Raw genomic sequence first — 14,272 nt, 5'->3', positions numbered from 1 at the left:
ATCTAGGTACGTGTCGGCCCTTAGTATTTACAGTAAACTATAGTATAGTAAAAGAACTGTAGCATATACTGTAGTAATTAATGTAGTTTTTTGCAGACTGTACTATACTGTAGTATTTACTGTAGTGTTTTTGCAGACATTACTAGTATTAGTATTTACTGTTGTGTTTTTGTTTAATTATCTTTAACATAGAAGTGGAGGCTTTCTCCTTCAGGAAACATACTGGAGAAATACTAAAAGAGCACATTTTCCATAACCTGTAGGTAGGTAGGACTGGGGTCTGAATGGATAGTAAGGAAATATAACCTGTAGGTTACACAATATACTGTATGGTCTATGAATATAATGTCAAAAATTTGCAGATATGGGGGAGGGGAATGGGCAGGGTATATGCAAATAAGATACTGTAGTATTTACTATAGTTTAAAAAGGGGTAGTGTTTTTGCGGACATTAATGTAGTATTTACTCGTGTTTTTTACTGTAGTATCTACTTTAGTATTTTACAGTGTACTACAACAATCTATAGTAAGTACTACACATGATCGAGGGATACTACAGTGTGTAGTAGTGATGGGGGACAAAATTGATATTGTTACATATCGGGATATTATTTTTGATGATACATATAGTATCGTTTTTGACAATATTGCAGTATTATGTATGCACTAGTTGGCTGTACCTGCACCAAAACTGTGTTTTTCCTTCATAACTTGTTCTCCATCTTTTTAAATAGGGAGCCAATTTGTATTCAGCACTTTTATTTCCATGACTGATGAAACTCATTTTCTCATGGCTCTCTTGTCCATCTGCAGCAGATATATGGTAAGCAATATGTTTGGAACATCCAATTGCAATAAAATCACATTATCGAATCGCAATACATATAGAATCGTGAGAATCGTAAAAATCGCAATACATATCACATCGGCTAACGTGATAATATCTAGTGTGTAGTATATTATTCTACAGTATAATATAGAATTCTATAGTGTAGTATTCTATAGTGAACATTTGTTTCATGTGGGGTCTTTATTGAGTTGTAGGCAATTTGTTTATGCAGCTATTATTTCCTTACTAGGCTAGGTTAAACACACTTGCTAATCGGTAAACCTCAAATTTCATGCAGGGTGGAGGTGTTTGCAGCATCCCTTTAAAGTGAGCAACGTCTGTAATAAAACATGTAACATAGATGAATAAGCATTGTGTGCGACTTCAAATATATACATGTATACACTTGCCCTAATTATAGAGGTGATCTCGATGCAATGGATGCAGGTTAACTAGGATGTCAGTGTGTGGGAACATATTTTCGGGCTTAAGCCAATCAAAACACACGAGCAAAATAATATGGTGAAGTTTATATTTCCACAGCAACAACTCCAATTAAAGCCCTTGTCATCCTATCCTTATACAGTACAAACTGTATATTTACATAAATATGTGTATTTACATTTGTCTAGTAGGTCAGTTCTAGTACTGTACAAGCCATTATTACAAGTTTTAAAATGAAAGAAAATGATAGGTAAAGAAACACATACAGTGCCGTGAAAAAGTATTTTCCCCCTTTCTATTTGTCTCTACTTTTGCATCATTTTTATAATGAATTATCAAATCTTCAACTAAAACTTAATATTAGATCAAGGGAACCTGAGTGAACAAATAACACAACAATTACATGGATCATTGTCTTACTGAATGACCCAGCTGCACTTCAGCTTCAGCTCACAGATGGATAGCCTGACATTCTCCTGTAGAATTCTCTGATACAGAGCAGAATTCATTGTTCCTTCTATTAAGGAGGCAGCAAAGCATCCCCAAACCATCACACTACCACCTCTATGCTTGACTGTTGGTACGTGGTTCTAACTGTGGAATGCAGTGTTTGGTTTTTGCCAGGCATAATGGGAACCATGTCATCCAAAAGGTTATACTTTTAAATCATCTATCCATAGAACATTATTCCAAAAGTCTTGATATTCATCCAGGTGCTTCCAGGTTGTAACGATCGTCATAATGGGTAGACCAAGGCGCAGCGTGATTTGGGTTCATCATATTTATTTTAAATGTGAACCAGCAACAAAACAATAAAGAGAAACAAACGAACGTACAGCCTTGTAGGGCTCAAAAGCAACAATACAAAAACAAGATCCCACAAACAACAGGTGGGAAAAGGCTACCTAAATATGATCCCCAATCAGAGACAATGATAGACAGCTGCCTCTAATTGGGAACCATACCTGGCCAACATAGAAATACAAAAACTAGACACATAGAAATAATAAACTAGAACACCCCCCAGTCACGCCCTGACCTACTCCACCATAGAAAATAAAGGCTTTCTATGGTCAGGACATGACACAGGTGCTTTTTACTTGAGTCAACTTTTTGGACGACATGGATCCCATTATGCCTGGCAAAAACCAAACACTGCATTCCACAGTTAGAACCTCATACCAATGGTCAAGCATAGAGGTGGTAGTGTGATGGTTTGGGGGTGCTTTGCTGCCTCGGGACTTGGACGACATGCCTTAATAGAAGGAACAATGAATTCTGCTCTGTATCAGAGAATTCTACAGGAGAATGTCAGGCTATCCATCTGCGAGCTGAAGCTGAAGTGCAGCTGGGTCATTCAGTAAGACAATGATCCAAAACACATAATCAAGTCTACATGAAATGGCTAAAATGCAACAAATATGAAGTTTTGGAATGGTCTAGTCAAAGTCCAGAGCTAATCCCTATTGAGATGTTGTGGCAGGACTTGAACCGAGCAGTTCATGCTTGAAAACTCACAAATGTCGCTGCGTTAAAGCAGTTCTGCATTCAAAAGTGGGCTAACATTCCTCCACAGCGATGTGAGAGACTGATCAACAACTACAGGAAGCATCTGGTTGCAGTCATTGCAACTTAAGGTGGCAGAACCAGTTATTGAGTGTAAGGGGGCAATTACCTTTCACACAGGGGAATTGGGTGTTGCATAACTTTGTTAATTAAATAAATAAAATAAGTATAAATGTTTTTGTTATTTGTAAACTCAGGTTCCCTTTATCTAACATTAGCTTTTGGTTGAAGATCTGATAACATTCAGTATCAAAAATATGCAAAAATAGAGAAAATCAGAAAAGGGCAAATACTTTTTCACGAAACATGTAGACGTAAATATAGGTAAATAAACACACACAAACAAATACCCACACATGAATACACAATATAAGTCCCACATGGGACCATATAAACATGTATAGTATGCTCGGTGACTATTAACAGGTGGCATAATCAAATGCAAACTAAGTAACAAATGGAGAGACTCCAGAGAACATGACGGTTGACTTTGCGTGTAGAGAGGTGAGGAGAGATTGTCTTTGTAGGGCCTGATTACATTCTTCAGTTCAGCACTGTTTGTGAACTTTACTGTTCCTAAATCTAAGGACCGCAGGAGAACCACCAGAACCATGGTTGTCCCTACTAGAGAGCAGTGGGATGTGTAGCTGGCCACATCTGATGGTCAACAGACCAGGCAGTCCAGAGAACCAGAGAGGAGGAGGCAGTGAGGAAAAAGCAGTGGAGAAGGCAGCAGTGGAGAAGGCAGCAAGGGAGAGAGAGATTTTATGAGACACATCCTACATCGCACAAACACAGCCATGCAGCCCAGCTCCCACTAACAAACAGGGAGCAGTTGAGGGAAAGCAACAGGTTCGCTGGCGAGCTCCTCCTCTTGTCCTTTTTCTCATCCTCCTCTTCCTGCTTTTCCTTCTTGTGAATGCTCCCCACCTCTCATGTGTGCTCAGTCGGTGTGATTAGCGGAGGGGGTTTCAGAGTGGGTGCCATGGTAACGCCAGGGCAGACAGGAGGATGAGGGTGATGGTGATAGCTGGGTGGGGTGTTGGGGTGTGACCCGCAGCTCTCACAGCTACCTGTGGTGGGGGTTGGGCAGTGGGGACGTGCCATGGGGGCTCCCTGACTGCTGGGCTCTTCCCAAAAGGAACATGAGTGCTGGCCACGTCCACTCTCTCATCTGCAGAGGGAGACAGAGAGAGAAACCAGATAGAGCTGCTACTGTCAAGACAAAGAGGTAGAGAGGGAAAGAACAAGAAGATGTAGATAAAGACAGAGGGAGTGAGGTATCCTAAAACACAAAGACAGACACACACAGGCTTTTGTGCGCACACACACACATATACAAACACACAGCTCTGTTCCAGGAGATCTACAAAACCTTGCACTTGCTACTGACCAGTGGCGGTCAGTGCCATTTATGATGAAGTAGGATTTTATTTTTATTTTTTCATGAGCATGGCCTTATTTGTATTATTGCATTTTGGATGACTGTCATTCATATTCCATTCACCCAGTTCAATGTAACATAGATAGGTTTAGGGTACTACATGATACTCAAATTTCCCGATACCCATCATGAGGTTGCTACAACCTAGCCTACGAAAGAAAGTTTACAACGTAAGTGCACACAGGTCGAGAGAAAAATTTGAGATGACAGACAGTGACACATTCAATACCGCCTTGCACACTCTTGCCTGTATCTAGCTTATCTAGGATGTAATCATTAGTCCAACAGTTGCAAACAAGAGTTTATGTTGGACAAATTCTGGTATTTCTATCCCCGTTTTGTTTGCTTCCGTTTAAGAAATGTTTTTCAACAGAATTGGTGAAATGAATACACCACAGATCATGCATAAACACAGTTCACTTTCATAGCAGCCACGGTGTATTCATTCTAGCCTCTATGCACTCTCCTTCTCTCACCTTTTCCCTTCGTTTGTGGACTTCAATGAACAACACATCTGCTGTATGTGACCAGGCGGAAAAACGTTTCAAGCAAAACCATGATATAACCGCTACACCCAGCCTACATCATTAGCTATATTAGCTAAAGTAACGACCTAGTCAGCATAGCTAATATAACTAATGTGTTAGTAAACCCGCTACAATCATGCAGAAACGTTACAGTGTATAGTCAGTAAGCAGTTAGACCGGTGGCAATAAATTAATAAAACCAAAAGCTTACCTTGACTTGGAAGAGTTCCAGTGTTGTGTTGTATATTCATAGCCAACTAGCTAACATAGCATCCCTCTGTTTGAGCCCGGTGTTTGAGTAACTAAACTAGCCAGCTGCATTTGCTAGCTAAGGAAATTAAACTGAAACTGAACACATTTTATGAAATCTCTCTCTTTCTCTCTCCCTTGCTTCTCCTTCATTTTTGAAAAGATTTATTTGAAAACTGTTCAACCATTGTCTTTCTCTGTCTTTGAGTCAACTACTCACCACATTGTATGCACTGCAGTGCTAGCTAACTGTAGCTTATGCTTTCAGAACTAGATTCATTCTTTGATTGGGTGGACAACATGTCAGTTCATGCTGCAAGAGCTCTGATAGGTTGGAGGACGTCCTCCGGAAGTGTTCATAATTACTGTGTAAGTCTATGGAAGGGGGTGAGAAACGAGCCTCCAAGGATTTGTATTGAAGTCAACGTACCAAGAGGAGGACAGAAGCTAGCTGTGCTACCCTACAGAGTGCTGTTGAGGCTACTATAGACCTTCATTGCAAAACAGTGTGTTTTAATCAATTATTTGGTGACATGCGAATATATTTAGTATAGTTTAATCTAGAAAGGGTAACTTCTTCAATGTTTTCCCATTTTTATTTGTATGAAATTCACTGAGGAGGATGGTCCTCCCCTTCCTCCTCTCAGGATCCTCCATTGCTACTGACAGGTAACACACACAAAACAGGGAGACAAAACATGAATGTATACAGTAAATACGTGAAAACAACTCTGTCACAGAATAACTTCAAATCCGTTGTACATCATTTCTACCAGCATGTCATATGTGCAACCAAAGAAAAAAAAACTCTAGACCACCTTTACTCCACACATAGAGATGCATACAAAGCTCTCCCCCGCCCTCCATTTTGCAAATCTGACCATAATTCTATCCTCCTGATTCCTTCTTCCAAGCAAAAACTAAAGCAGGAAGTACCAGTGACTCGCTCAATACGGAAGTGGTCAGATGCTATGCTACAGGACTGTTTAGCTAGCACAGACTGGAATATGTTTCGGCATTCATCCAAGGGCATTGAGGAGTATACCACCTCAGTCATCGGCTTCATCAATAAGTGCATCTACGACGTCGTCCCGACAGTGACCGTACGTACATATCTCAACCAGAAGTCATGGATTTGTTTTATTGTTTATTATTTAATTATTTATTTATTTTCTCCCCAATTTCATGGTATACACCTGGTAGTTATAGTCTTGTCCTATCGCTGAAACTCCTGTACGGACTCTTGAGAGAATATCGAGAGCCGTACGTCCTCGGAAACACAACCCAGCTGAGCAACACTGAATCATGCACAAGAACGCTCACGGTAGCCGATTTGAGCAAGAAATTTAAACAGGTAAACATTCACAAAGCCACAGGGCCAGATGGATTACCAGGAAGTGTACTCAAAGCATGTGCGGACCAACTGGCAAGTGTCTTCACTGACATTTTCAACCTCTCCCTGACAGAGTCTGCAATACCTACATATTTCAAGCAGACGACTATAGTCCCTGTGCCCAAGAAAGCGAAGGTAACCTGCCTAAATTATTACCCCCGTAGCACTCACATCTGTAGCCATGAAGTGCTTTGAATAGCTGGTCATAGCTCACATCAACAGCATCCTGCCCTAGATCCACTCCAATTCGCATACTGCTCCAACAGATCCACAGATGATGCACTCCACAACTATCAATCGCACTCCACATCTGTGTAAGAATGCTGTTCATTGACTACAGCTCAGCGTTTAACACCATAGTACCCACTAAGCTCATCACTATGCTAAGGACCCTGGGACTAAACACCTCCCTCTGCAACTGGATCCTGGACTTCCTGACGGGCCGCCCCCAAGTGGTAAGGGTAGGCAACAACACATCTGCCACGCTGATCCTCAACACTGGGACCCCTCAGGGGTGTGTACTTAGTCCCCTCCTGTACTCCCTGTTCACCCACGACTGCATGGCCAAACATGACTCCAACAGCATCATTAAAATCAAATCAAATGTATTTGTCACATACACATGGTTAGCAGATGTTAATGCGAGTGTAGCGAAATTCTTGTGCTTCTAGTTCCGACAATGCAGTAATAACCAACAAGTAATCTAACCTAACAATTCCAAAACTACTACCTTATACACACAAGTGTATAGGGATAAAGAATATGTACATAAATATATGAATGAGTGATGGTACAGAATGGCATAGGCAAGATGCAGTAGATGGTGTGTGTGTATACATATGAGATGAGTAATGTAGGGTATGTAAACAAAGTGGCATAGTTTAAAGTGGCTAGTGATACATGTATTACATAAAGATGCAGTAGATGATATAGAGTACAGAATATACATATACATATGAAATGAATAATGTAGGGTATGTAAACATTATATTAAGTAGCATTGTTTAAAGTGGACAGTGATATATTTTACAACAATTTTCATCAATTCCCATTATTAAAGTGGCTGGAGTTGAGTCAGTGTGTTGGCAGCAGCCACTCAATGTTAGTGGTGGCTGTTTAACAGTCTGATGGCCTTGAGATAGAAGCTGTTTTTCAGTCTCTCAGTCCTTGCTTTGATGCACCTGTACTGACCTCGCCTTCTGGATGATAGCGAGGTGAACAGGCAGTGGCTCGGGTGGTTGTTGTCCTTGAAGATCTTTATAGCCTTCCTGTGACATCGGGTGGTGAAGGTGTCCTGGAGGGCAGGTAGTTTGCCCCTGGTGATGCGTTGTGCAGACCTCACTACCCTCTGGAGAGCCTTACGGTTGTGGGCGGAGCAGTTGCCGTACCAGGCAGTGATACAGCCCGACAGGATGCTCTCGGTTGTGCATCTGTAGAAGTTTGTGAGTGCTTTTGGTGAATTTCTTCAGCCTCCTGAGGTTGAAGAGGCGCTGCTGCGCCTTCTTCACGATGCTGTCTGTGTGGGTGGACCAATTCAGTTTGTCTGTGATGTGTACGCCGAGGAACTTAAAACGTACTACCCTCTCCACTACTGTCCCATCGATGTGGATAGGGGGGTGCTCCCTATGCTGTTTCCTGAAGTCCACAATCATCTCCTTAGTTTTGTTGACGTTGAGTGTGAGGTTATTTTCCTGACACCACACTCCAAGGGCCCTCACCTCCTCCCTGTAGGCCGTCTCGTCGTTGTTGGTAATCAAGCCTACCACTGTAGTGTCGTCCGCAAACTTGATGATTGAGTTGGAGGCGTGCATGGCCACGCAGTCGTGGGTGAACAGGGAGTACAGGAGAGAGCTCAGAACGCACCTTTGTGGGGCCCCACCCCCAGTCAGCGGGGTGGAGATGTTGTTACCTACCCTCACCACCTGGGGGCGGCCCGTCAGGAAGTCCAGTACCCAGTTGCACAGGGCGGGGTCGAAACGCAGTGTCTCGAGCTTGATGACGAGTTTGGAGGGTACTATGGTGTTAAATGCTGAGCTGTAGTCGATGAACAGCATTCTCACATAGGTATTCCTCTTGTCCAGATATGGGTTAGGGCAGTGTGCAGTGTGGTTGAGATTGCATCGTCTGTGGACCTATTTGGGCGGTAAGCAAATTGGAGTGGGTCTAGGGTGTCAGGTAGGGTGGAGGTGACATGGTCCTTGACTAGTCTCTCAAAGCACTTCATGATGACGGAAGTGAGTGCTACGGGGCGGTAGTCGTTTAGCTCAGTTACCTTAGCTTTCTTGGGAACAGGAACAATGGTGGCCCTCTTGAAGCATGTGGGAACAGCAGACTGGGATAAGGATTGATTGAATATGTCCGTAAACACACCAGCCAGCTGGTCTGCTCATGCTCTGAGGGCGCGGCTGGGGATGCCGTCTGGGCCTGCAGCCTTGCGAGGGTTAACACGTTTAAATGTTTTACTCACTTCGGCTGCTTTGAAGGAGAGTCCACATGTTTTGGTTGCGGGCCGTGTCAGTGGCACTGTATTGTCCTCAAAGCGGGCAAAAAAGTTATTTAGTCTGCGTGGGAGCAAGACATCCTGGTCCGTGACGGGGCTGGTTTTCTTTTTGTAATCCGTGATTGACTGTAGACCCTGCCACATACCTCGTGTCTGAGCCGTTGAATTGCGACTCTACTCTACTGACGCTTAGCTTGTTTGATTGCCTTGCGGAGGGAATAGCTACACTGTTTGTATTCGGTCATGTTTCCGGTCACCTTGCCCTGGTTAAAAGCAGTGGTTCGTGCTTTCAGTTTCAATCCACGGTTTCTGGTTTGGGAATGTTTTAATCGTTGCTATGGGAACGACATCTTCAATGCACGTTCTAATGAACTCGCTCACCAAATCAGCGTATTCGTCAATGTTGTTGTTGGATACAGTGCAGAACATATCCCAGTCCACGTGATGGAAGCAGTCTTGGAGCGTGGAATCAGATTGGTCGGACCAGCGTTGAACAGACCTGAGCGCGGGAGCTTCTTGTTTTAGCTTCTGTCTGTAGGCAGGGATAAACAAAATGGAGTCGTGGTCAGCTTTTATGAAAGGAGTGCGGGGGAGGGCCTTATATGCGTTGCGGAAGTTAGAATAGCAATGATCCAAGGTTTTACCAGCCCTGGTTGCGCAATCGATATGCTGATACAATTTAGGGAGTCTTGTTTTCAGATTAGCCTTGTTAAAATCCCCAGCTACAATGAATGCATGCATGTGGTTTCCAGTTTGCAAAGAGTCAAATAAAGTGTGCTGATGACACAACAGTGATAGGCCTGATAACCGACAACAATGAGACAGCCTATAGGGAGGTCAGACACCTGGCAGTGTGGTGCCAGGATAACAACCTCTCCCTCAGTGTGAGCAAGACAAAGGAGCTGATTGTGGATTACAGGAAAAGGCAGGCCGAACAGGCCCCGATTAACATCGATGGAGCTGTAGTGGAGCGGGTCGAGAGTTTCACGTTCCTTGGTGACCACATCACCAACGAACTATCACACACCAAGACAGTCGTGAAGCATGACAACACCTTTTCCCCTTCAAGAGACTGAAAAGATTTGGCATGGGTCCCCAGATCCTCAAAAAGTTTTACAGCTGCACCATCAAGAGCATCCTGACCGGTTGCATCACTGCCTGGTATGGCAACTGCTTGGCATCTGACCATACGGCTCAGTACATCACTGAGGCCAAGCTTCCTGCCATCCAAGACCTATATAATAGGCGGTGTCAGAGGAAAGCCCATAAAATTGACTCCAGTCACCCAAGTCATATACTGTTTTCTCTGCTACCGCATGGCAAGCAGTACCGGAGCATCTAGGACCAAACGTCTCCTTAACAGCTTCTACCCCCAAGCCCTAAGACTGCTGAACAATTAATCAAATGGCCACTGGACTATTTATATTGACACCCTCCCCCCCTCCATTTGTTTTTTGTACACTGCTGCTACTCGCTGTTTATTATCTATGCAGTCACTTCACACCTACAGTTGAAGTCGGAAGTTTACATACACTTAGGATGGAGTCTTTAAAACCCTATTTCAACCACTCCACACATTTCTTGTTAACAAACTATAGTTTTGGAAAGTCGGTTACGACATCTACTGTATGCATGACACAAGTAATTTTTCCAACAATTGTTGATAGACACATTATTTAACTTAGAATTCACTGTATCCCAATTCCAGTGGGTCAGAAGTTACACTAAGTTGACTGTGCCTTTAAATAGCTTGGAAAATTCCAGAAAATGATGTCATGGCTTTAGAAGCTTCTGATAGGCTAATTGACATAATTTGAGTCAATTGGAGGTGTACCTGTGGATGTATTTCAAGGCATATCTTCAAACTCAGTGCCTCTTTGCTTCACATCATGGGAAAATCAAAAGAAATCAGCCAAGACCTCAGAAAATAAAGAAATTGGGAGAAATTTCCAAATGCCTGAAGGTACCACGTTCATCTTTACAAACAATAGTACGCAAGTATAAGCACCATGGGATCACACAGCCATCATACCACTCAGGAAGAAGGCGCGTTTTGTCTCCTAGAGATGAATGTTCTTTAGTGCAAAAAGTACAAATCAATCCCAGAACAACAGCAAAGGACCTTGTGAAGATACTGGAGGAAACAGGTACAAAAGTATCTATATCCACAGTAAAACGAGTCCTATATCAACATAACCTGAAAGGCCGCTCAGCAAGGAAGAAGCCACTGCTCCAAAATCGCCATAAAAAAACAGATTCACAGACACACAAGCTCCTGTGTGTGTATGTATAGTAAGCAAGAACACACATACATACATAGTAATTAGATAAACATTCGCATACGACTACTGCTTTTGGTCGGATGGCCGTCCACCTCCATATTTATTTGGACAGTTAAGCTAAAACATAAATGTTCTCTCTTTATCCAGCATTTTGGATTTGAGGTCAAATGTTTTATGAGATGACGGTACAGAATTTCAACTTTTATTTGAGGATATTTTCATACAGTATCTGTATTACTGTTTAGAAATGAATGCACTTTATATATTTAGTCCTCCCATTTGAAGAAGTCATAAATATTTGGACTAATTAACCTGTAGTGTAGTAGTAAAACCTGTAGTATTTGGTCCCATATTCCTAGCACACAATGACTACATCAAGCTTGTGACTCTACGAACTTGTTGGATGCATTTGCAATTTGGTTTGGATGTGTTTCAGATTTATTTTGCCCAATAAGAACAGAAAGGTGAATCATGTTTTGTGTCATTTTGAAGTCACTTTGATTGTAAATAAGAATAGAATATGTTTAGCACTTCCACATTAATGTGGATGCTACCATTATTATTATTATTATTATTATTATTATTATTAATCATGAAGGATTCATGAATAATGATGAGTGAGAAAGTTAGAGGCACAAAGATCATACCCCCCAAAACATGCTAACCTCCCGTTGGTAATACACTATATGTGAATTTGTCCAAATACTTATGACTTCTTCAAATGCGGGGACTAGATCCATAAAGTGATTTCATGTCTTAAAGGTAAAACAGATATGTATGAAAATGCCATCCAATAAAAGGTGACATTCTGTTGTCACCTCATATAATTTGTTTTATCTCAAATCCAAAATGCTGGAGTTGAGAGAGAAATTAAAACATTTTAGCTTCACTGTCCAAATAAATACAGAGGGGAGTGTACAGACACACACATGTGCGTGCGAGCATGAAGTAAGTTTTCTTCAGTGTGTAGATAGTTTATCTCCTTGTCCAGGCGAGACACTCAGTAGGAGCTGGCTGGCTTGGTTTGTCCTCAGGGAGAGTTGTTACGTGGTTCCAGCAGATACACAGCAGATGTCTGGAGAACACACTCCAGGTTCTCCTCTCCTGCTCAATGGCACTATGCGTGTGTGCTTGTATGTGTGTGAGAGAGAAAGAGTAGCGAGACAGTGAAAGAGGAGCGAGGGAGAGGCAGAGAGAGAGAATGTGTCCATGCGTGTCTGTCTGTCTGTGCGTGCCTGCCCTCCCACCCATCTGTGTGTGCGCCTGTGCTGGTGTCTGCTGGCATGCATTTCACTCCTTGACAAAACCTCTCCCTGCTCCCAGGAGTGTTGGCTGAGCTATATTAGTGGATTAAGACAGTACAGGCCGAGGGGAGAAACAGACACACCTGCTGAGCCTGAAACTCAATTCCCCAGTTACAATGGCCATTGTGCTCACAGTACAATAGACAAAGGAGCACTTTATCTCCCAACGCAATGAGGTGAGCTGTTTATGCTCACTACAAAAAGAAACAGATTAATATCAGAGATTAACTAACCCCCCCTATTGACTATATCGACTTTGTTGCCAGGATATGAGCATCCCAATGTGTTTGCCAGGATGTTTACAGATGTATTGGTGAATGTGAATCTGTGCATGAGTCCACAACAGATGATTTAATAGCACCAGAATGTTTACTGTCTCTCTGCATCTGTCCTAGATTTCATACTATTGCAGTCACTGGCTGTGAAGAAACTTCTATTCTCTGGAGAGTCAGGCTCATTCTCATTCAATCTGGGGCACTGGGACTAGCAGCAGTGTGTGTGCGTGCGTGTCCGTGTGTGTGTGTGTGTGTGTGTGTGTGTGTGTGTGTGTGTGTGCGCGTTTAGAGGTCAGCGGTAATTGAGAGGGTTTAGGGAGGAGGACATGACAGAGAATAATGGTAGAGTAGTAGAGCTGGTGGTAACGGGGCACTAAGCCTTGTGCCTACCCTGTTTACATGCCCTGCAGCACTGCTGTCTCCTAGCAACAGCCTCAGAACATGTCACTGTTGATAGAGTGGAGACACAGAACCCTTTGGTGAGTGATGAGCAACACCCAGAGAGAGTCCCCATGAGTGATGAGCAACACCCAGAGAGAGTCCCCATGCTAATGGAGCCTTTTTTACCTTTTCTCAGGAAGAGGTTAATGTGGCGGTGTGTGTGTGTGTGTGTGTTTGCATGTGTGTATGTTTGTGTACCGTTGCCATTTCCAGGAATCTTCAGTACCAAGCTCCATAGGGATAATATCCGTAATTACTCTAAAATCGTCTGCCTACGTGGCCACGTCTGTGTCTATGTGCAAGTATATACAGTGACTGATATATGGCTTTATATGTGAAGTCTGGCCCAGTTACAACAACAGGCTGATCCACTACATTGTGAAGTGGTAGTAGTGAGACAGTCAGGGACACTGTCAGGTTTGATGTTTGCATCCTGTATGGTGGCCAGACTGCATGTCTGATAGAGACGTAAGCTCCTACAGATCTGGTCTGAGGATAGTGAGTCCCTCAGCTCTGCCTGCTTTCAGCTTGGTCATGGTGGCAGTGGGTGAGGGGGCGGACGTATGCGAGGGGTTTGCTATGGGGTCCTCCGGTGGCCCTCGAGCATAGTGACGGGAAATAAATCACCCAGCCGGGAGACATCGCCGTGACAACCCAGAGGAATTCGCCCAGCGAGCGGAGCCAGACAGGGTGAAATATGGAGGAGATCTCAGGGCCAGCTGCAGATGGCTGCCTCCCTGCGTGCCTCTTTGCCTCCCTCCCTGTCTGCCTGCCTCCCTCCATCTCTCCCTCCCTGTCTGCCTGCCTCCCTCCGTCTCTCCCTACCTGCCTCTCTGCCTGCCTCCCTCCGTCTCTCCCTACCTGCCTCTCTGCCTGGCTTCAGCAGAGCGCGTCGCTTCATCTCTCACATAGACATGTTGTTGAAAGGAGGAACACCACTCTACATCACTGTTTTTGTTTGTCACAATATTCTCCTGACTGCTGAGCTCCTGTCATACCTACAGGCAATTCCTCGAGG

The 14,272-nt window shown here is 43.4% G+C and overlaps 1 protein-coding gene across 1 annotated transcript in view; it reads right to left on the bottom strand.

Annotated features, from left to right (window-relative positions):
• Positions 1 to 2,589: 2,589 nt before the first annotated feature.
• LOC112245414 (glypican-5-like) overlaps positions 2,590 to 14,272 on the bottom strand; it is a 156,429-nt gene continuing 144,746 nt past the window's right edge. Inside the window, exon 9 of the mRNA XM_024413544.2 lies at positions 2,590 to 4,013. Coding sequence (XP_024269312.1) covers positions 3,811 to 4,013 — 203 coding nt within the window. The 3' untranslated portion in view covers positions 2,590 to 3,810. The remainder of the gene's footprint in view (positions 4,014 to 14,272) is intronic.

This window comes from Oncorhynchus tshawytscha, linkage group LG01, assembly GCF_018296145.1.
Source record: "Oncorhynchus tshawytscha isolate Ot180627B linkage group LG01, Otsh_v2.0, whole genome shotgun sequence".
In the NCBI taxonomy this organism is placed as follows: Eukaryota; Metazoa; Chordata; class Actinopteri; order Salmoniformes; family Salmonidae; genus Oncorhynchus; species Oncorhynchus tshawytscha.
This window is presented reverse-complemented; position numbering and strand designations above follow the sequence as displayed.